At 40.8% G+C, this 22,460-nt stretch overlaps 1 protein-coding gene across 2 annotated transcripts in view; it reads left to right on the top strand.

Annotated features, from left to right (window-relative positions):
- The window catches only part of WDR44 (WD repeat domain 44), a 103,138-nt gene that overhangs the window by 3,958 nt on the left and 76,720 nt on the right, over positions 1–22,460 (top strand). Inside the window, exon 2 of one of the 2 annotated variants that reach the window (XM_060183098.1) lies at positions 3,933–4,076. The exons of the other annotated variant lie outside the window; for it this stretch is intronic. Coding sequence (XP_060039081.1) covers positions 4,051–4,076 — 26 coding nt within the window. The 5' untranslated portion in view covers positions 3,933–4,050. The remainder of the gene's footprint in view (positions 1–3,932; positions 4,077–22,460) is intronic. 2 annotated transcript variants of the gene reach the window in all.

The following is a 22,460-nucleotide window of genomic DNA, read 5'->3' as shown; positions in this document are numbered from 1 at the left end:
TCCACTCAGTCTTCCTCTGCCATCATGATCCAGGACCTGAACCCTCCCCCCCACCCCCACGCCCAGAATCTTTTACTTGGGTGCAATACACCAGCTCCAGTCCACATTCTGCTTAGTGTTTTCCCTTCTTATCTTGTTTTTCAACTTCTGCCTGTGAGTAAGATCATCCCATATTCACCCTTCTGTTTCTGACTTACCTCACTTAACATGATTCTTTCAAGCTCCATCCAAGATGGGCTGAAAACGGATTTCACCATTTTTGAAGCTTCCCTCCACCCCACCCCTGCAGGTGGGGGGACCTGGGGGCTTAAACCTAGGTCCTTGCACATGATAATAGGTAATACATGTGGTCAACCAGATTGCTACCTTCCAGCCCTATGATCACATTTATAATATTTTATTTTGGTTGATATTTGAGAACAGGTATCTGTCCTTCTGTGTGGGGGGGGGGGCGGGGAGAGGAAGGAAGGACAAGAACCCAGGGTCTCACACATGCAAAGCCCACAATCTACCACTGAGTTTACCCCTTGGTTCCAGCCCATATTTCCTTATTCTTGTTTCTATTGTTATATTTGTGGAACACTAGGCTCAGAGATTAATGGTTTGGTCTAAGAGGCAAACTTGTGACCGGGCTAGTATTTGAAACCAGTATTTCAGACTCCTGGGTCAGTATTTTTTTTTCCCTAGTACATCACAGCTGCAAATGTGTGACTATGTGTGTGTACTGTCTATCCTTCCCTAAGAGATTCTGAAGTCAGATGCTCTAGGATCAACTTGCTGCGTTGAACTGACAGTTTTAAAAAACCCAGCATCCCAAGCTGTTCAGTTCTCTAGCTAGAAAGTCCCACTTAATTTTTCAAGAATAGGTATTTTGTTTTGTCAGATTGGGATTTTTTTCTTTTTTAAACATTTATTTATTTATTTATTCCCTTTTGTTGCCCTTGTTGTTTTATTGTTGTAGTTATTGATGTCATTGTTGTTGGATAGGACAGAGAAATGGAGAGAGGAGGGGAAGAGAGAGAGACACCTGCAGACCTGCTTTACCGCCTGTGAAGTGACTCCCCTGCAGGTGGGGAGCCAGGGACTCGAACCGGGATCCTTATGCTGGTCCTTGCGCTTTGTGCCACGTGGCTTAACCCCTAGATTGGGATTTTTATAAAGACCATAGCATATTACAACTCAGAAAGGAAATCCAGTTAAACTTCATTTAAAAAACAAAACAAACGGGCCGGGTGGTGGCGCACCTGGTTGAGCGCAGGTATTACAATGCACAAGGACCCGGGTTCGAGCTCCCTGGTTCCCATCTGCAGGGAGAACGCGTCATGAGTGGTGAAGCAGGGCTGCAGGTGTCTCTCTGTCTCTCTCCCTCTCTATCACCCCCTTCCCTCTTCATTTCTGGCTCTCTCTATCCAATAAATAAAGATAATTAAAAAAATTGTTTTTTTAAATGAAAAGCAAAGTCTGTTGAGTTTGTGTATTCTCCAAAGTCCCATAGCAAGTTGATGGCAGAGTTAGGAATGAAACCTTGCTCTTGCGGCCACCACTGTGCTGTCTTTTGATAAAGCAGCAAAGGGAGAAGGAAGTGTGGCATAGTAGGAAAATATTTTGACGTGTGAGTCATTCATTTCATTTCCTCATCTTTAAATTGAGATGACATTCTGAGGACTATTTCAACTCTAAATTTTAGTCTGTCAGTGTGTTGAAGTTTGCTAGTATATGCTTTTATTTCTTGGAGCATCTTTTCAAGTTTTTTTTCCTGTTACTGTTTTTAGTTGAGTAAACTTCATGGTATTTGCTGCATGATTCAAGACTTGGGCATTTAAAATTAAACATTTACCGGTCTAAATTATGTATGAGATTAATGGAGTGTACAGAAACAGTGTAAAAGCTGACACTAAGAATATTATCAAAGTGTGGTCCGGGAGGTAGCATGGTGGTAAAGCTTTGTACTCTCAAGCATGAGGTCCTGTGTTCGATCCCCGGCAGCACATGTACTAGAGTGATGTCTGGTTCTTTCTCTCTCTTCCTATCTTTCTCATTAATAAATAAATAAAATCTTAAAAAAAGAATATTATCAAAGTAAATAGGTTTGGGGCATTCTTTATTTTTAATTGCTTTTTAGTGGTGACCAAAATAAATATTTTTGTGGCCTCGTAAGAAAGGATAGAATGGTGAAATTTCAGTAGGAAGGGATCAGAGATCATTTAGCTGAAAGAGAAACCTAGCCTTAGAGAGAGAGGAAGTGACACACTGCTGATTAGTGGCAGATTTGGAACTAGAACCCATGTCTCTGGATTTCTCATTTACACTATGCGGTTTGTCTGTGGGAGGAGGTGGGAGGAGGGAAAGTATTGCTGGGTATACTTGTGGATGATTTTTACCATTCTTGTTAATGGGGCTCCTAAGTGACACTCCCATCCACTTGATCTAATGCTCGCAAATCCTGCACCTTTCTGCAGGACCTGGGGATTGAACCGAGGAGCTTAGGCATGCAAGCCCTTGCCCCTTGCCTGCCATTGTTTTGATTTTGACAGAGTCAGGTGAATTTGCAAGGCATGCCCCTTGAATAGACTGTTCTTTTTCCTGAAATTCTGATAATGACTTCCGGGGGGGGGGTGGTAGAGGTGGAGGAAGGTAATGATGATGGAGATAGAAGAGGTGAAGGTAGCCCCAGCAACCAGAATAGAGACCTAGTTATAAAGACTGCTTCCTGGGGTGTGGACAAGTGAGATAAGACTCTACCATAGGACAGAGGACACCTTTTATTGTTTTTTAGACACCCACCTACACAATGTGAATTAAATAACATTTTTTTTCCTGTAAGAGATGAACTGCCCATAAGAAATAGCCTCAGGGGAGTCGGGCGTTAGCGCACTGGGTTAAGCGCATGTGGTGCAAAGCACAAGGACTGGCTCAAGGATCCCAGTTCAAGCCCCCGGCTCCCCAACTGCAGGAGAGTAGCTTTACAGGCAGTGAAGCAGGTCTGCAGGTGTCTATCTTTCTCTCCCCCTCTCTGTCTTCCCCTCCTCTCTCCATTTCTGTCTGTCCTATCTAACAATGACATAAATAACAACAATAATAACTACAACAACAATTTAAAAAAAAACAAGGGCAACAAAAGGGAAAATAAATAAATAAATAAAAGAAATAGCCTCAAACAAAATTTGAAGTAGTAAAACTTGTAGGTCCTTTATGATACCCGACTGATACTTAACTTGAATTGATAATTAACCCACATGCCTGTTGTCTCCCAGAGCTAAGCGGATTTCTACAAATCATCACAACCTCTGTTCCCCTCTAGCAGCTGGATACTATTCTGCCAATCAGCCAAACCGTTAATTGGGTGCTTTTCCTTACTCTTCAAAGTACAGTATTTCCTTTTCTCTTGTTTTCAACCCAAGCAGTCTTTGCATCAGTTTGTCGTCTCCTAGTTCAAAATTGTGAGGAGAAATAAAAAGCCCCCAAGACAAAAAAAGTGTGGGCCTCTTACCTGAAGGCAACCTTAATGTTTTCCTGCTGTCAGTATACCAATTTATCTCGGTTACTGTAGCAACCAGCCGATCAGTTATTCTCCCAGCTCCTTTGCCCACTCTCAAATACTGGGATTACCATATACTTAGGTTCTCCTAAAGCACTTCAGGTCTTCTTGGCGTTTTCTTTCTAGCTGCAGCTTGTCTGGACATTTGTAGTTTGGCATTCCATCAGGGTCAGTTGGTTTCAAATCCACAAAAACCATTTTAAATATATAGAATTCAACAAGGACCCGTATAGGCAAGGATTTCCTCCTCTTTCCACTGTTAGTCACTGGCTTGAAGGTTGAAAGCATCCTCACCTGGTATCCAGTAGGCACCTCTTCGTGAGATCAGCCAGAAAAGAATTTCAGTATCCTGGGCCATCACTGAGGTGAGATTTTTTTTTTTTTCCTCAACTAGTTCAAGCGACTGACAAGAACCTCAGTCTTCGAGCAACTAGCAAATAGTCTTACTTCTCAGAAGACTTGAGTTCCTTAGGTTGCAGAAAGAAATACCCTATGGAGAAAGCTGTTGAGAAATGTCCAGCTTTCGGATGAAAGAAAGGTAAAAAGACTGAATAACTGCCTTGCTTGACAGATACATCTTGTGTCTGTCTTTTCCACCTCGCCTTGCCTCTTTAGGGGGGCAAAGTTGGGGCCTTTGGCATTTGTGATTTGACCACTCCTGGTTTGACTCTTTCGCTTAGATACAGTGGGAGAGACTGAGGAGTGGGGGAAGGGGGAGAAGGGCATCACAGTGTCAGAGCTACTCCTAGTGCTGTGGAACTTCCATGTGATGCCAGGGTTCAAACCTAGGCCATTTGCATGACAGAGCATGCCCCTTACCTGGTGAGCTATATCTGAAGTTCACATCTTGTGTTTTTTTTTTTCTTCTTTTTTCTGTCTCCAGAGTTCATCACTTCACTACCTGTGAAGCCACCCCCTGCAGGTGGGGAGCCAGAGGCTCAAACCTGGATCCTTGCACGGGCCCTTGCACTTTGTACTATGTATGCTTACCCTGGAGTGCCACTACCTGACACCACCACCACCACACCCCCTTTTTGGAGCCAGGGTATTTTATGCCTGTTTTAATTCCACTGCTTCTGGTGGACTCTGTCTTTCACTTTCCTAAGACGGAGGGAGAATCAATCCTATGAGAGAGAAAAAGAGGGCACCGCCCTTCTGGTCATGAAGCTTTCCCCTTACAGGTGCTCCTGCGTGGTGGCCAGGGACTTGAACCTTGGTCCCTGTGCATGGTAATATGTGGATTCTTCTGGGGGAGCCATCTCCCAGCCCCTACATTTTATATCACTGTAAAAATGAAACTCAAAATTGTGGACCAGGAGGTGGCACAGTGGGTAAAGCATTGAATTTTCAGGCATGAGGTCCTGAGTTTGATCCACAGCATCTCATGTGCCAGAGTGATTATTTAGATCTAGCTCCTGTCATTAGTAAGTAAAATAAAATCTTTTAAGAAGTCTTTGAATTCACATAACTAAGAAAGTTTTATTTATAAATAGGTTTGAGTTATCTGTTTGCCTATCTTTGTAAATAAAATATAAGGCTACTAAAGAAAGATTAGTATATGGGGAGCCAGGTGGTGATGCACTGGGTTAAGTGCATATAGTATGAAGCACAAGGACTGCGCAAGGATCTGGGTTCGAACCCCCAGTTTCCCACCTGCAGGGAGGTTGCTTTACAAGCAGTGAAGCAGGTCTGCAGGTGTCTTATCTTTCTTCCTTTCTCTCTCCCCCTCTTCTCTCAATTTCTCTGTGTCCTACCTGCCCCCCCCCAGTGGAAAAAATACCTTCCAGGAACAGTGGATTTGTGGTGCTGGCACTGAGCAACAGCGAAAAACCTAGAGGCAAAAAAAGAACAAGAAATACATTTGCTTTTGGTGTTCATGTTTTAGTATTGTATGGTGTAGTAATAGTTTCTAAATATATAAATTAATCCCTTGTGTTAACAGAATTAGAAGTGGTTCAATTGTCTATGGCCACACCACTCTGAACACGCCTGATCTCGTCAGAAGTGGTTAAATACGTTTATGATCTGGCCAGTATTAGTATCCATTTCTATGGAAGTGATAAGTCACGTTTTAAAAAATTAAAGTATAATCTTACTATGTTGTATATACTTCTCAAAAAAAATAGCTTATCTTTCTTAATTAGAAGATTAACGCAGGCTTGTAAGTTTTGAAATGATTGAATTAAATCTTCTAGGCTTGCAAGGTATGTTGCTGGGGATCTAACTGGGAGTCTCAGGCATACAAGTCCTGCTCTCTAGCTGTGTCCCCTGACTGCAATACATACATCTTTTAAAAAGACTTTTTAAAAAACATATGGGATATATATTTATATTCCAAGGAATACTATTCTGCCATAAAAGTGATGATATTGTGACCTTTGGGACAAAATTGATGGAGCTGGACGTGATTATGCTTAGCAAAATAAGTAAAGAGATGTATCTAGTGAACTAATACATATGAACTTGAGAAAAACAGAAGCAAGCAAACTGTTTCTAAGACTTGTGAGAACTATGGTGGTTATGTTCGGGAGGTGGGAGGGGAGTGGGGAACACAGAACTTTGGTAGTGGATGTGGTGTGTGGAACTATACACTGTAATCCTATAGTCGTGTAGCTTATTATTAATCACAAAAAAGGAAAATAAATAAAAATACTTGGGTTTTTTTTGGGGGGCATGCTGGGGCCTCAAATGTGTGCAGTTTCTGCCATTCCTGGGCTGACTTTTTTCTTTCTTTTCATTCAGCTAAATAGAGGGTGAGAGAGAGACAGCACTGATACCATCATCTCTAGACCTTACCATGGTGACACCCATGGCACTCTCATTTGATACCAGAGCTCAAACCCGGGTCCACATATGTGGTATAGCGTGCACTCTATCAGGTGAGCTGTGTCCTTGCCCATTAAAAAGCATCCATATGGGGGCTGGGCGGTAGCAGAGCGGGTTAAGCGCACATGGCACAAAGCCCAAGGACCAGCGTAAGGATCCTGGTTAGAGTCCCTGATTCCCCACCTGCAGGGGGGTTGCCTCGCAAGTGGTGAAGCAGGTCTGCAGGTGTCGACCTTTCTCTCCTCCTCTCTGTCTTCCCTTCCTCTCTCAATTTCTCTCTGTCCTATCCAACAACAACAGCTATAACCACAGTAACAAGCACAACAAGGGCAACAAAATGGGAAAAAATGGCCTCCAGGAGCAGTGAATTCGTAGTGCAGGCACTGAGCCCCAGTGATAGCTAACCCTGGAGGCAATAAAATTATATATAAAGCATCCATACAGCTGTTTATATATCGATTTGTCTATGATTTGTGCCACTAGGGTGATTGCTAGGGCTCAGTGCCTGCAAAATTCCTCCACCATTCATAGTGGCCTTTTTCTTTCCCTTAATTTTTCAGATAATGAAATGGAGAAGGGGGAAGAGCTACACCTGAAGCACCACTCCACTGCTTGTAAAGCTTCCCCCACTGCACGTAGGAAATGGGGGCTTGAACCCAGGTAGTCATGCATGGTAACATGCACTCTACCGGTGAAGCCACAATCCCTAAAAATATTGTAAAAGAGCTGCCTGACTTGAATTTGTATTTATTGTTTGCATGACTTCATTGTAAAGATTAGTACATTTTATTAAAAACTGGTTGGATCTGATATTGCCATAAAGCAATCCTTAGACTTAGAGCAGGAAAAAGTTTTCCTTTTGCCACAAGGCTCCGATCCTTTAAACATATTTTAAGAAAGGGAGATTGATGAATTTTTAAAATTTTATGACCAAAGATGAAGCATAAAATTTTTGCATCTTTTTTTTTTTTTGAACCAGGGTTATTACTGGGGCTCAGTGTCTTGGACTGTGAATTCACTGTTCCCAGCGGACATTTTTCCCTTTGTATTTTTACTTGACAGGACAGAGAGAAATTGAGAGGGTAGGGGAGATAGAGAGGGTGAGAGAAAGGTAGATACCTGCAGACCTGCTTCACTGCTCATGAAGTGTTTCCTCTGAAGGTGGAGAGCAGGGGCTCGAACCCAGGTCCTTGCTCAAGATGATATGTTTGCTTAACTGGGTGTGCCACTGCCCAGCACCCAGAACTTCTGATAGAAAACTAGTGATACTTAACAGTAGACAGCCTGTGCATAGCAAGGAATTCCTATATAAAACCTATTCACTCACTGGTCACTAATTATAATGGGCTATTCTAGTACAAACTAATTAAACCTTGCACACTCTTAAAATATTTATTAATTCATAAGAAAACGAAGTGGAGAAAACCAGAGCATCACTCAGAGCTGGAGATCAAACTCAGGACGTCATGCTTAAGAGTCCAACATTTATCCATTGCGCCACCTCTCGAGTCACTCTGGGTTTTCTTCTGAACCGCAGGCTCAAGCTTTCTAGAGAACTAATAAGTATTAATGGTATGTAGAACTGTATTCAGAGTCACTTTCTCAGAAGCAGACATTCTGATCACTAAGTAGGCTCTTGAACTGGAGAGACAAGCCATGGATGAACTTAGCATCCACAGTCCTCTTTGGTATTTCTTCCTAGACACCTTCGAATTAGGAGAGTAGGGGAATTATCTTCCTGGCCATTAGCAGTTGTACTAACAATCTGTTGTGTTAAGCTTTTAATTCTGTATTTTACAGTATTCTGATTTACAAATGTCAAACTGAAATGGCAGATGGTTTGAACATTTTCCCAAGCCCCAGTTCCACCCTCATTCATCTTCATTTTGTGTTTCCTTCATAGCTTACGCAGTGTCATTAGAACAGTAATTCCCCAGCATAATGTTCACAGCTGGGAAGAGACAGTGACGATAAGATACAAGTGAGTCTTTGGAAAGGAGTTTAGGATAAGATCAGTCATATTGGTTACAATGGACACATTGGTCACAGGCTGTTGGATAACTGAAAGATAGATTAGCAGAATGATAGCTAGCTTGATAAAATTTTAGTACCTCGGGGAGCCGGGCGGTAGCGCAGCGGGTTAAGCGCAGGTGGCGCTAAGCGCAAGGACCGGCATGAGGATCCCGGTTCGAACCCCGGCTCCCCACCTGCAGGGGAGTTGCTTCACAGGCGGTGAAGCAGATCTGCAGGTGTCTGTCTTTCTCTCCTCCTCTCTGTCTTCCCCTCCTCTCTCCATTTCTCTCTGTCCTATCCAACAACGACGACATCAACTACAACAACAATAAAAAAAAAGATAACAAGGGAAACAAAAGGGAAGATAAATAAATAAAATTACAAAAAAAAATTCTTTAAAACAAAATTTAGTACCTCTATAGTGAAAGTGAGTTGATCTGCCAGTATTTTGCAATTGATGTTTTATCTTTATTGGATTGGCTTTAGAGATTAAGGCTCAAGACTGAGGTTTGTTTTTTTTTCCCCTGTAAGTAGATGAAGTATCCCAGGTCTTAGCTTTTGATTATTGACTTTTTAAACAAAAATTATTAATATTTATTTCCTTTTGTTGCCCTTGTTGTTTTTTTATTGTTGTTGTTGTTATTGTGGTTGTTACTGATGTCATCGTTGTTGGACAGGACAGAGAGAAATGGAGAGAGGAGGGGAAGACAGAGAGGGAGAGAGACACACACTTGCAGACCTGCTTCACTGCCTGTGAAGCGACTCCCCTGCAGGTGGGAAGCCAGGGCCTCGAACCGGGATCCTTCCGCCAGTCCTTGCATTTTGCGCCATGTGTGCCTAACCTGCTGCGCTACCGCCTGACTCCCTGACTTTTATTTTAACCCTTGCCTTATTTTTCAGTGTAGAGTTGTCTACAGTTGATGTATAGCAGTGACTAATGGTTAGGTAGGGGTAAATAAAGTATTTCATGTCCTATGGTGTCACACTTCTCTTCACAATTTCTTCTACTTTAGAATGACCACCATTAGCCACCACCCCCCCCCACACACACACACACTCATGCGCACTCCTTTGAGTAAAGAGGGAGAAAATGGGGCTGAGCCAAGAACAGTGACTTGGATTTATGGAACCTTCGTGACTTGGAGATTTCCTGTGCTGGGCAAATATTAAATATTGCCATGAAACCTTGGGAGGCATTGCCAGTTTTCCTGCAGTCCTATCAATTCCTTGTTTACCATCTTTTATTTGTGGATGACTGTGTTCATAGTAAGCAAGAACCATTTGTATTCCTGTACCTTGTGAAGGAACAAAGAACAGGTAATGCCATACTGTCAGCTAATGTTGGGCATTAATTTTCAAAGTACTTTTTACTCATACTATCTCTTCTAATTATCCTGTAGTTTTGGAAGATAGAAGGGTGCTTTTTGTGAGCTAGGTAGAAGAATTATCTTAATTAAGCAGACTCACTCAACTCGGCAGAGAAGGGACAGCCAGCAGAAGTAGAACCTCATTAATTTGCAGTAATTAGATGATGGCTTTGAATGGAAAGGTAAAACATTAGGTTCCTCCCTACTTGCCTAATCAATAAACATTCTGTAATGTATTCTTTTTAAGTTTTTATTCAAATAACCTGGGCTAATTACTTAAGCGCTAATAATTCTAATGACAAGGCTAACTCTTTTGCCATTTGGTTATGTGTAATTTACTGTTTGAATCAAGAAAATTCACTTTTTTCCTTTTTCTTTTTCTTCAGAGCATTCCTCAGCTCTTTTTTGTAATGGTACCTGGGACCTCAAAGCCTGAGGCATGAAGGCTTTTTAAGCATTGTACTATCTCCCTGACCCTAAAATGCACTATTTTCTTTTTAAATTTCTTTTAATTGTCTTTATTTATTGGATAGAGACAGCCAGAAATCGAGAGGATAGGGGAAATAGAGAGGGAGAGAGAAAGAGAGACACCTGCAGCACTGCTTTAAAACTTGCAAAGCTTTCCCTCTGCAGGTGGGGACTGGGAGCTCGATCCAGGGTCCTTGAGTACTATAACATGTGCACTTCACCAGGTGCACCACCACCTGGTACCAAAATGCAGTATTTTCTAAGCTTTGGTGGAATTAATTATGGTAAGGTAGCTAAATCAGAAAATGTCCTTGCTTGGGGCTGGGTGGTAGCGCACCTTGCTGAGAGCACAGTGTTCAAGGACCCGGGTTCAAGCCCCCAGTCCCCACTCTCAGGAGGAAAGCCTCACAAGTGGTAAAGCAGTGCTGCAGGTGTCTGTCTCTCTCCCTTTCTGCCTCCCTCTTCCCTCTCAATTTCTGGCTGTCTCGATCCACTAAATAAAGATAATTAAAAAATAAAAAAGAGCAGTCCTAAAAAATGGCCTTGCTGTTAAAGCTGCTACTGCTTTTTATAGACTTTCTCATTTGTTTCTAAGAGAAAACCTTTACGAAAGGTTTATTTTTGGTTTGGGCTTCTATGTTTCATCAAGAAAAGTCTTGATCTCAGTATTTTTGCTGTACTTGTTTTTAGATTTTTGTCAATCACTTTTTTCAGTCGTGTGTGTGTGTGTGTGTGTGTGTGTGTGTGTGTGTGTGTAACTCTGATTCATATTTCTGGCTGCAAGTCACTAATTGGAAACATGTTTCCTTTTCTTTTTCTTCCCCATCAGAGTTGTCTTCTAGTGGTCCCAGTGTATGCATGTGGTAGTTATTAATATTTTCCACCAGACAAAAACCACTGTAGACTATCAAATTAATTGGAAAGTACATTAGTAGTAGCTAGGATATTAGAAAAACTCATCAGCAATGATTCTTATTCAAAATGTAAAAAAGGTGAAATAATTTTTTTTAAGAGTTGAAATGATTGTTTTTATTAAAAATAACGAACTGAACCTATAGGATTTTTTTAAGATTACACACACACACACACACACACACACACACAAGAATTTCGTATGCAGCAGAGAGAGACAAAACAAAGCACCGTTACTGATATAAGTGGTACCATGGGTTAAACCAAAAATCCTAACATGCAAGTCCTGTGCTATTTTCCTAGACACCAGAACATTTCATGTAGGTAAGCATTCCAGATAGTTCAAAAATTATGTATTAGTGATTTAATAATGATTAACGAGTTTATAGTATAAGAGGGGTACAATTCCCACCACCAGAATTCCATATCCCATCTCTTCCATTGGAAGCATCGCTATTCTTTATTTTTTTATTCCTCTGGGGTTATGGACCCAAACCCCCTCCTCCTCCTTTTTTTTTCCCTCCAGGGTTATCACTGGGGTTCAGTGCCTGCACTATGAATTTACTGCTTCTGTGGCCATTTTTTTTTAATAAATAAGATCTTTAAATTTTTTTTTTATTATCTTTGTTTATTGGATAGAGAAAGCCAGAAATCGAGAGGGAAGGGGGAGATAGACAGAGACAGAGAGACCCCTGCTTCACCACTCTCAAAAGTTTTCCCCCTGCAGTTGGGGACAAGGGACTCGAACCTGGGTCCTTGTACACTGTAACATGTGTGCTCAACCAGGTGCACCACCACCTGGTCTCCCCTGTGGCCATTTTTTTTCAATTTTTTTTTCATAGGACAAAGAGAAATTGAGAGAGATGGGGAAGAAGAAAGGAAGAGAGAAAGCCACTTGTGAAGCCACACCCCTGCAGGTGGGGAACCAGGGGCTTGAGCCAGGATCCTTTCCTTGCCCTTCATACTGTGTGTACTTAACCTGGTGCTCTACCATCCAGCCCCTGGACCAGAATTCTTTATGGGGTACAGAAGGTGGAAGGTCTGGCTTCTGTAATTTCTTCTGATAGTTTGAGATTTTTCTAGACTATCTGTCCACCCTTCAAAACATGACGGAATGCAAAAGTAGAACATCATACATATAGAATTTATCAAACAAATTACTTAAAATTAAATCTTCTGTTTCCTTTTCTACTATCTATGCTAGGTAGGGAGCATGGGCAATTAAAAGCTCCAGTTACATCAAAACCTGATTTCAGATATTAGTTTACAATTCCCTTTCCAGTTAAATATTTTATCAAAGGTAATATATATATGTATATATACATTACTTTATGAAAATAGTCTTTTTAAAAATATTTATTTATTCCCTTTTGTTGCCCTTGTTGTTTTATTGTTGTAGTTATTATTGATGTCGGCGTTGTTGGATAGAACAGAGAGAAATGGAGAGAGGAAGGGAAAGACACCTGCAGACCTGCTTCACCTCCTGTGAAGGGACTCCCCTTCAAAGTAAATTGTCTTGTTTGATTTTGGTTCCTCTGCCTGTCTTTGGTGGTAAGCAGTGAACTCAGAAGAAGTAAAAAATTCTCACAGTCTGAATAATGAGTTTACTGAGGATAGAATTGGTTTATTTAAAATTTTCTTAAGGAATATGGTTAAGTTCTTTAAAGCTCTAGCTGTTATTTAGGGTGAACTTACAAGTTATTGCATTTACGTTTTAAGATTAGCACACCTTTGAATGCTTAACCTGGCAAACTATATTAGCATATTAACATGATAAAACTGTAATGTGGCCTGCAGCCCAAGGTCTTGCCTTTTCACTTCATGATTGTGTTGGGCACTGTCTTTTCCAGGCAGTCATAAATTCAGCTACTTGGTTCTGTTGTGATTTTACTACAGGTTACTTTGAAACATGAGTAAGTGGACTTTTATCTAAACTGAAGTTGACAAATGGGGCTATTTTGATATATAGCTGCCCTACCCTGGAGTTACTGTTTTAATGAGGATTTTTATTGAATGGTTGTCAACGTACAGAATCTTCACTAGATCCAAGGGAATTATATATTTCTCTGTTGTTTTCTAAAATACTTTATCAGTTGCTTCTTTGACGAATAATAGCAGAAGGCTGCTTGAATAACATAAATCATTTTGAAAAATCAGATTGCTGGGTTCAGGAGGTGGCTGAGTCATGAAATGCATTCCTTGTGCACATTAGGCTGTATATTTTCATCTCACATTGCATAAGATAATAGACTAGTGCTCAGGTCTGTCTGTCTGTCTGTCTGTCTGTCTCAGTTAAAAATGTAATGATAGGGGAGTGGGGTGGTAGCACAGCGGGTTAAGCGCACATGGCGCAAAGCGCAAGTACCGGCATAAGCATCCCGGTTCGAGCCCCCGGCTCCCTACCTGTAGGGGAGTCGCTGCACAGGTGGTTAAGCAGGTCTGCAGGTGTCTGTCTTTCTCTTCCCCTCTCTGTCTTCCCCATCTCTCTTCATTTCTCTCTGTCCTATCCAGCAGTGACGGCAAAAATAATAACTACAACAATAAAAAAACAAAGGCAACAAAAGGGATTAAATAAATAAATAAATAAATAAATAAATAAATAAAATGTAATGATAGAACCAGTGAGAGCGCTCATCTGGTAAAGATGCCTGCTTTTCCATGTGGGTAATGCAGATTCAAGACCTGGTTTTCATGGCATTGGGGAGACTTTGAGGTGTGGTGTTTCTGTCTCTCTGTCTCTCATCTCTCATATCTCTTTCATATTTCTCTATCTGAAAATGTAGTCCTGGAGTAGCGAGGCCCTGGCACCAGCACCAACAATGAGAAACAATGACAGTCATTTAAATATATTGCCACAAAACCTACTTTCACACAACATGGAACCATTGTGCCAATTTTCTTTTACCATCAATATTTATTGATAAAATAATTAGGTGCTTTAAATGCATCTACTTAGCTTTAAATATGTCAAATTGGTCTTTCAAAGGATGATATGAGTAGTAACTCACATCTTGGGTATTCATTTAATTTCATAGTAGATAATAGTCATAGTTAAGTTCTCAGCTTTATATTTATCTTGTTAAAAAGTATGGCCAAGGGCGGAGGGTAGATAGCATAATGGTTATGCAAAGAGACTCTCCTGTCTGAGGCTCTAAAGTCCCAGGTTCAATCCTCTTGCACCACCATAAGCCAGAGCTGAGTGGTGCTCTGGTTTAAGAAAAAAAAAAAAAAGTATGGCCAACAATATAAGGAAATTTGAATGATTCCTATTTTGACTGGCTAGGTAAAATATAACATCTGCATTATGTACTGAGAAAGTCAGATTAGTATATTATTTTCTTATACTTTCCTGCTATTCTTAGGCTTTTCTGATTTAGTTGGGACTGCTACTTTTAGTAGTAGACTAGTTAAGACTATGAAAATGGTACTGTCACCAGTGGTTTTAGTTTGAAAACCAGAGGGCAAGTTTTTTGTTGTTGCTCTTTGTTTTCCTAGACCTCATTTCACTCACTGGAGCACTATTACAAGGTTAAAGGTGCTGCTTACTTTCCCTGGCTTTTATGGGGTCTTTCACACTGATTATGTAATCTAGTCAAACTTGCCACAAGAATATGACTAATTAATAACACTAGTATATGCGCCTCAACTCCAATGAATAATAGAGGTGTACCAAATTTTACAGAGCCTAAAGCAAGATTAAAAAATAAATAAATAAATAGTCTTCTGTCCTGTAAATTTAGCTGTTCTCAATTTGTCTTTCAGCCTGAGCTCTTTGCTTTGTTGTTGTTGTTGTTGTTTTCCTGCACAGACCAAATGGGGAGAATTTCTTCATATCAGCGTTGCCTAACCACTAGAACCCTTCAGGTTCCTAGTTTAGGTATAGCATTTTGGTGTTGGTTTTAGTTTGCCATCTGATCTTCCCACTTCACCTGCCTGAGCTTCAGAAATCAAAACCCTCTAATTACTTGCTGACTTTAATGACTAGCTATAGCCTTATCTCTACCCTGTTCACCCAGAGGACCTTAGAATAGCAGCACTTTCTTTATACAGACAAGCTGCACTTTGCTCTGCTTGATTCAGTTCCTTGATCTACCACTCAAGCTTACCTTTCTTTTATGTTTTTCAGATGGCAAAGGCAAAAAAGGGAGTGATGAAAACAAAAAGCAAGCTATCGGTCAATTCTCTGTTAACATTTTCTTCATCATCTTTCTATAAGAAAAAATGTTTCTCAAGTAACCAGATTTGTTCCAGTTGACTCTGTACTCCTTCCATACCATTGCTCCTTTTTACCTTTTCGGGAGGTTGCCAGGAAGTCAGCAGTTTACCAAGAAGCTTCTTCGGAGTCAACCACCTTTTAAAACTTATTGTTATTATTAATTATTATTATTATTATTGCCTTCACGGTTATTGTTGGGGCTCAGTGCCTACACTGTGAATCCACTGTTCCTGAGGCCATTTTCTCCATTTTTGTTGCCCTTGTTGTTAATGTTATTGCTGCCGTTGGATAGGACAGAGAGCCATCGAGAAAGGAGGGGAAGACAGACACCTGCAGACCTGCTTCACTGCTTGTGAAGCGACCCCCCTGCAGATGGGGAGCCAGGGTTTTTGTTTTTGTTTTTTAATTTTGAACCTTAAAAATGTGAGTACTCTCACTGACAAAGAGAAAAGGCCTTGCTAGTCCGTTTTCTGTATGCTGACCAATTATTTCAGTATATTCTCTCTATCCTGAATGACAAGATGTCTGGAAATGAGAATGCTATGCTACAATTTAGTTTTGTACTTTAAGTGGTATATTTTCTTGAGTTTCCAATTGTGTAGTAGCCTATGAAGCATGTGGCAAATATATTGTCAGCCACTATATCCCTTTCCTGTTCTCAGAAGGCTTATGGATTGTTTTTCAGAGAACTCTCAAGTAGTAGGTAGAGAAACATCAAGTCCAAATGGCAGAAAGATCTGCCTATAGCTGAAGGGCTAGAGGGTAACATGCTGGAGGTAAGATGGGTGACTTATGTGGTCTGGCTCTAACCACAGAAACACAATGTTGTTGTTTTTCTAGTATATAAATATATATATGTGTGTGTGTATGTATATGTATATATATATATTTCTATAGACTAAACACTTGCACTGTTATTTTGAGCACTGATTTCCCTGAAATCCATAGTGGACAAATGCTGAAGATTGGAGTTTAAAATTGGAAAAGGTTATCCCAGGGTGGGGGGTAGATAGCATAATGGTTATATAAAGCAGACTCTAATGCCTGAGGTTCTAAGGTCTCAGGTTCAATCCCCCACATCATCATAATAGAGTTAAGCAATGCTCTGGTTTAAAAAATACATATCCTCCAACAGGGAAAGATATAAACAGGCTGGAATTATGGACAGAGCTGTCAATGCCCATGTCCAGCAGAGAAGCAATTACAGAAGTCAGACCTTCCTTCTGCCTTCTGTACTCAATAAAGAATTTTGGTCCATACTCCCAGAGCAATGGATATTAGGGGAGGATGACCAGAAGTCTTTAAACTCATGAAGGATCCCGGTTCGAGCCCCCAGCTCTCCACCTGCAGGGAAGTCATTTCACAAGCGGTGAAGCAGGTCTGCAGGTGTCTATCTTTCTCTCCCCCTCTCTGTCTTCCCCTCCTCTCTCCATTTCTCTCTGTCCTGTCCAACAACAACAACAACATCAATAATAACTACAGCAGTAAAACAACAAGGGCAACAAAAGTGAATAAATAAATAAATATTTAAAAGTAAAAATAAAGTAGTTTCTGGCTGGAAGGTGGTACAATGGAAGAACACAGGATTTGTAAGTATAAGGTCCTGAGTTTTGATCGCTGGCATCGACTATGCCAGAATAGCACTCTGATTCTCTCTCCCTTATTAGTAAGTTAATCTTTGATAAAAATATATATCTGAACTATTTCTAATACTCTTTTAATAAAGCAAAATACTCCTAAAGCACACTTTCTATACAGGAACTGAATCTTTTATTTATTTATTTTTTGCTCCAGGGTTATTGGTGGGGCTTGATACTTGCACTATGAATCCATTTCTCCTAGAAGCCATCCCCCCCATTTTTGTTGTCCTTGTTGTAATTGTTATTGTTGTTGTTGTTGGATAGGACAGAGAGAAATTGAGAGAAGAGGGGAAGACACAGGGAGAGAGAGAAAGACACCTGCAGACCTACTTCATCTGTGAAGCGACCCTTCCACAGGTGGGGAGCCCGTGGTTCAAACTGTGATCCTTGCATCAGTCTTTGCACTTTAAGCCATGTGCACATAACCCACTGCACTACCACCCAACACCCACCCCGGAATCCTTTTTTTAACTTAACTTTAATTACTATTTATCTAGAAAGTTGTTGGTTGGTATTTGTTTGATCTGTACAGGTTTCCCTTATTTTGAATATGTCAAGCAGGGACAGTTTCAAAATGTTACAAATAGCTTTATATGTAATTGTCATTAAAAGTCTGGTGGTGTGAACGTTATAGAATTATACCCCCTATCATCTTATGATTTTGTAAATCAATATTAAATCACTAGTAAAAGCAGTAAAAAATAAGTAATTGTTATTAGTTGGTTTGTACATCTAGAGATTTTTGTCAGCTTGTTACAGTTTTCATCGTTTTTTTTTTTTTTTTTGGGGGGGGTCCAAAGTAAGCAATGAAGCCACTGGGTGTTTTTGAAAAATGGATATTGTATTATGTGTATAGTATTTACATTGGGGTATATGCACTGAACATATTGTCAGAGAAAGCCTTTGACTTGAATACACACGTGTGCAGATTTCATTCTCTGTCTGCACTGTAGAATACCTAGATGATTAATTATATGAGATTGTCTTCATGGTTTCTCCCACTGCGTTCCCTTTTCACACACTAGTAGATCATACACCTGTTTACTTATTCAGTTAATTTGGCAGGGAGTAGTGTTGCCAGGTAAAATACAGTATCAAGTACTGGCCCTGAAAAAAATGTATTTACTACTTATCTGAAATAGGAATTTAAATGGATAGCCTATATTTACATGTGCCGTGTCTGGCAACCATAGGTGGGAGAAAAGCAGGAGACTGGGTATGGACACAATTAAGAGATTTAAATACAGCTGGAGTATGCAATGCAAGGGTAGCTCTTATTCTGACAGGGATAATGGGATTTTGAGTGCTGTGTTTACTTTAAGGTCTCGCAGTTTTTCCTTTGGAGCTGTATCAGTGAAAACACAGCTCAGAAATAGCAACTCTGAATCTATTGTTCAGGGATACATAATAAAATGAAAAGATAAGGGACCAATAAACTCAGTCTGGTTTAGTGGTTTCCTCTAAGAGAAAGACAGACGATGGAACCTTATAAGTGCAGTGGTCTTGGTGTCATTTTCAGGTGACTTGGTAAGTCACAGTTTATTTGTTGTTCATAATTATAGTTAGGTACTACATATATGTTGAGTGCATATCAAATATAGAGCAAGAGTTTAAGAGTTAAAACTAGGGAGCCAGAGGGGCCAGGCGGTGGTGCAGCTGGTTAAGTGTTCACATTACAGTACACAAGGACCCAGGTTCAAGCCCCTGGTTCCCACCTGCAGGGAGAAGCTTCTCCAGTGGTGAAGTAGAGCTGCAGGTGTCTCTCTTTCTCCCTCTCTCTCTCCCCCCACACACTCTCAATTTCTCTCTGTCTCTATGCAATAATAAATATATTTAAAAGTAGGGAGCCAGGGAGATCACATAATAATTATAATAATTATGAAGAAAAAAAAAACCAAAAGAAGACCAACTTTTCTTGTCTTAGGCACCAAAGGTCCTGGGTCCGATCCCCAGCACCACCATAAGCTGGTCAGTCCTCTGGCAAAAAATAAAATGAAATAAAGAATGTTTTTCTTAATCCCCAACCCTCCCCCCATTTCTTTGGTGAAATAGTTCACTAAGGGCACTGCTTTCTCATGTATGTGACACAGGTTCAAGTCCAACCTCCACCACAATGAAGAAAGCTTTGGTGCTGTGGTCTTGTTCACTCCTCTCTTTCTGCTTCTCTGTATCTTAAAAAAAAAAGAACATATTCTATAAGAAAACTACCCTATATGCAAAGTTTTTTTTCTGCCTATACATCCCAAAATAAATCCAAAAATTTAAGAGGTCTTGTGTCCTTTCTCTTTTCCTAATTAGTCACTCTTACTTACATCATTTTACTTGTTTTTCTAGATCATTCACCAAGTTAGTTTCTCTCTTTCAGATAGGCTCTATTTTATCAATATTCTTTTTTTTTTTTTTTTGCCTCCAGGGTTATCGCTGGGCCTCAGTGCCTGCCCTCCGAATCCACTGCTCCTGGAGGCTTTTTCCCCTTTTGTTGCCCTTGTTACTCGTTGTTATTATTCTTGTTGTTATTGCTGTCTGATAGGACAGAGATAAATTGAGAGAAGAGGGAAGACAAAGAGGAGAAGAGAAAGACGCCTACAGACCTGCTCTTCACCGCTTGTGAAGTGACTCCCCCTTCAGGTGGGGAGCCGAGGACTGGAACTGGGATCGTTACGCCAGTCCTTGCGCTTTGCGCCATGGGCACTTAACCCACTGCGCTACTGCCCAGCCCCATCAATATTTTTAAAATGTGACAACCCACAGTGGTATATACTAACCTGCAGTGTGCTCTTAGCAGTGAGAACTAGAGGAAGATAGATGACTGTCCATACCAGTGTATCCTCCATATATAATAATTCTACCAGTAGCCTAAGATCATATATATTCACTGCTTCAGCATCCAAATCACATATTTATTCTGAAAAATTACTAACAGCAACAAAAAACCCCAATGTTTTCACAAGATCTGCTGTCATATCTCCTCCATCTTGTACTTTAAAAAATGCTTTTTAAAACCAGAGCACTGTTCTATCTGGCTTATGGTGTGCAGGGGGTTGAACCTGGGACTTCGAACTTCAGACACGAAAATCTTTTTACATAACCACTATACTGTCTTCCACAACCCCCATCTTGCATTGTGCCTTTATTTTTTTTCTTATAAAACATTTTTTTATTTTCCTTTTTGCTGCCCTTGTTTTTTTATTGTTGTTGTAGCTATTATTTTGTTGTTATTGATGTCATTGTTGTTGGATAGGACAGAGAGAAATGGAGAGAGGAGGGGAATACAGAGAGGGGGAGAGAAAGATAGATACCAGCAGACATGCTTCACCACCTGTGAAGCAATGCTCCTACAGGTGGGGAGCCGGGGGCTAGAACCAGGATCCTTAAGCTGGTCCTTGCGCTTTGCGCCACCTGCGCTTAACCCACTGCGCTACTGCCCAACTCCCTGTGCATTTATTTCTACTACATTGCATTCTGTTAAGATTTGATCCTTTGTTCTAGCCTGTTGAAACATTTTTGAATCCTGTCAGGCAGTATATTCCCTATCCAACTTTGTGTCATCTGCAAATTTGGTGAATATACGACCAATATCCTCATCTCTAAGACACTAGTAAGAACATCAGCTTGGGTAAAATATCATGAAAAATAGAGCACTAGAGAAATAATTTTTTTCTCTGTTTTTGTCTTTCTTTTGTTGTCACTGGTGTCTCACCACTCCAAACTGACTCAGAAAAAGATAGAGACAGAGGAACACAGCAAAACATCACAGTACTGAAGCTTCTTCAGTACAAGAGCTGGTTTCACACCTTAACAAAGCAAGCATACTGCCCAAGTGAACTATTTTGTTGGTCTTTCTTGTTTTTTGTTTTTTTTTTTTTAATTGATCATTGCACCTTGGAAAATGTTCAACTAGTTACAAACCCACCTAAGTATTTTCTTTTCTTTTTTTAAATTTCTTTTATTTATTTTTATATGTATTTTCCCTTTTGTTGCCCTTGTTTTTCATTGTTGTTGTAGTTATTATTGTCATTGTTATTGTTATTGATGTCATCATTGTTAGATAGGACAGAGAGAAATGGAGGGAGGAGGGGAAGAGAGACAGCAGGAGAGAAAGATAGATACCTGCAGACCTGCTTCACCGCCTGTGAAGTGACTCCCCCGCAGGTGAGGAGCTGGGGACTCGAACCAGGATCCTTATGCTGGTCCTTGCACTTTGCGCTATGTGTGCTTAACCCACTGTGCTACCGCTCGACTCCCCTAAGTATTTTCTAGTCTACATCACCTTGTCACCTAGAATTACAAAGTATAGTGGTAGTGCTTGGACCAACAAAAAAGCTCACTTGGGTAGTATGTTGCTTTGCTATGTGTGTCACCCAGATTTGAGCCCAGCCATGACTGCACTGAAGGAAGTCTTGATGCTGGGGCCTTTATACTCAAGTACACACATCTCATCTATCTATCTATCTATCTATCTATCTATCTATCTATCTATCATCTATCTACCTACCTACCTACCTACCTATCTATCTATCTATCTCTCACCCCCATCTCTCTTTTAAAAAGTGTAGTGCTGGGGGCTGGGTGGTAGCACAGCGGGTTAAGCGCACGTGGTGCAAAGCACAAGGACTGGTGTAAGGATCCCAGTTCGAACCCCCGGCTCCCCACCTACAGGGGAGTCACTTGACAAGTGGTGAAGCAGGTCTGCAGGTATCTGTCTTTCTCTCCTCCTCTCTGTCTTCCCTCCTCTCTCCATTTCTCTCTGTCCTATCCAACTACAATGACAGCAATAACAACAAATAATAACAACGATAAACAACAAGGGCAACAAAAGGGAAAATTGGCTTCCAGGAGCAGTGGATTGGTAGTGCAGGCACTACTGAGCCCCAGAAATAACCCTGAAAGTTAAAAAAAAAAAGGTGTAGATCAGTAACCCCATCGAAAAAGGAGATTAGCTTAATTTTGAGTGATTGACTTTCTCTGAATGCTTGCTATTCTCTCTCTTTCTCTCTCTCTCTGTCTCTCAACCTTTATTTATAAGAGAAAAACAGCATCACCACTCTGGCTGAAGTGATGCAGGGGATAGAACTTAGGCTCTTTGGGAGTTGGGCAGTAGCGCAGCGGGTTAAGCGCAGGTGGCGCAAAGCCCAAGGACCGGCTTAAAGATCCCAGTTCGAGCCCCCCAGCTCCCCACCTGCAGGAGAATTGCTTCACAGGTAGTGAAGCAGGTCTGCAGGTGGCTCTCTTTCTCTCCTCCTCTCTGTCTTTCCCTCCACTCTCCATTTCTCTCTGTCCTACCCAACAACGATGACATCAGTAACAACAACAACAAAGCGACAAGAGCAACAAAAAGGAAAATAAATAAATACAAAAAAAAAAAGAACTTAGGCTCTTTTTGTATGTCAGTACTGAACTCTTCCTACTGCATATCCTCTGAGGTGGTGGGGGTGGGTGGGTGGCGCGATATGCAAGCGAGCATCTCTCTGGCACATGTA

This window comes from Erinaceus europaeus, chromosome X (genome assembly GCF_950295315.1).
Source record: "Erinaceus europaeus chromosome X, mEriEur2.1, whole genome shotgun sequence".
NCBI classification, from domain to species: Eukaryota; Metazoa; Chordata; class Mammalia; order Eulipotyphla; family Erinaceidae; genus Erinaceus; species Erinaceus europaeus.
This window is presented reverse-complemented; position numbering and strand designations above follow the sequence as displayed.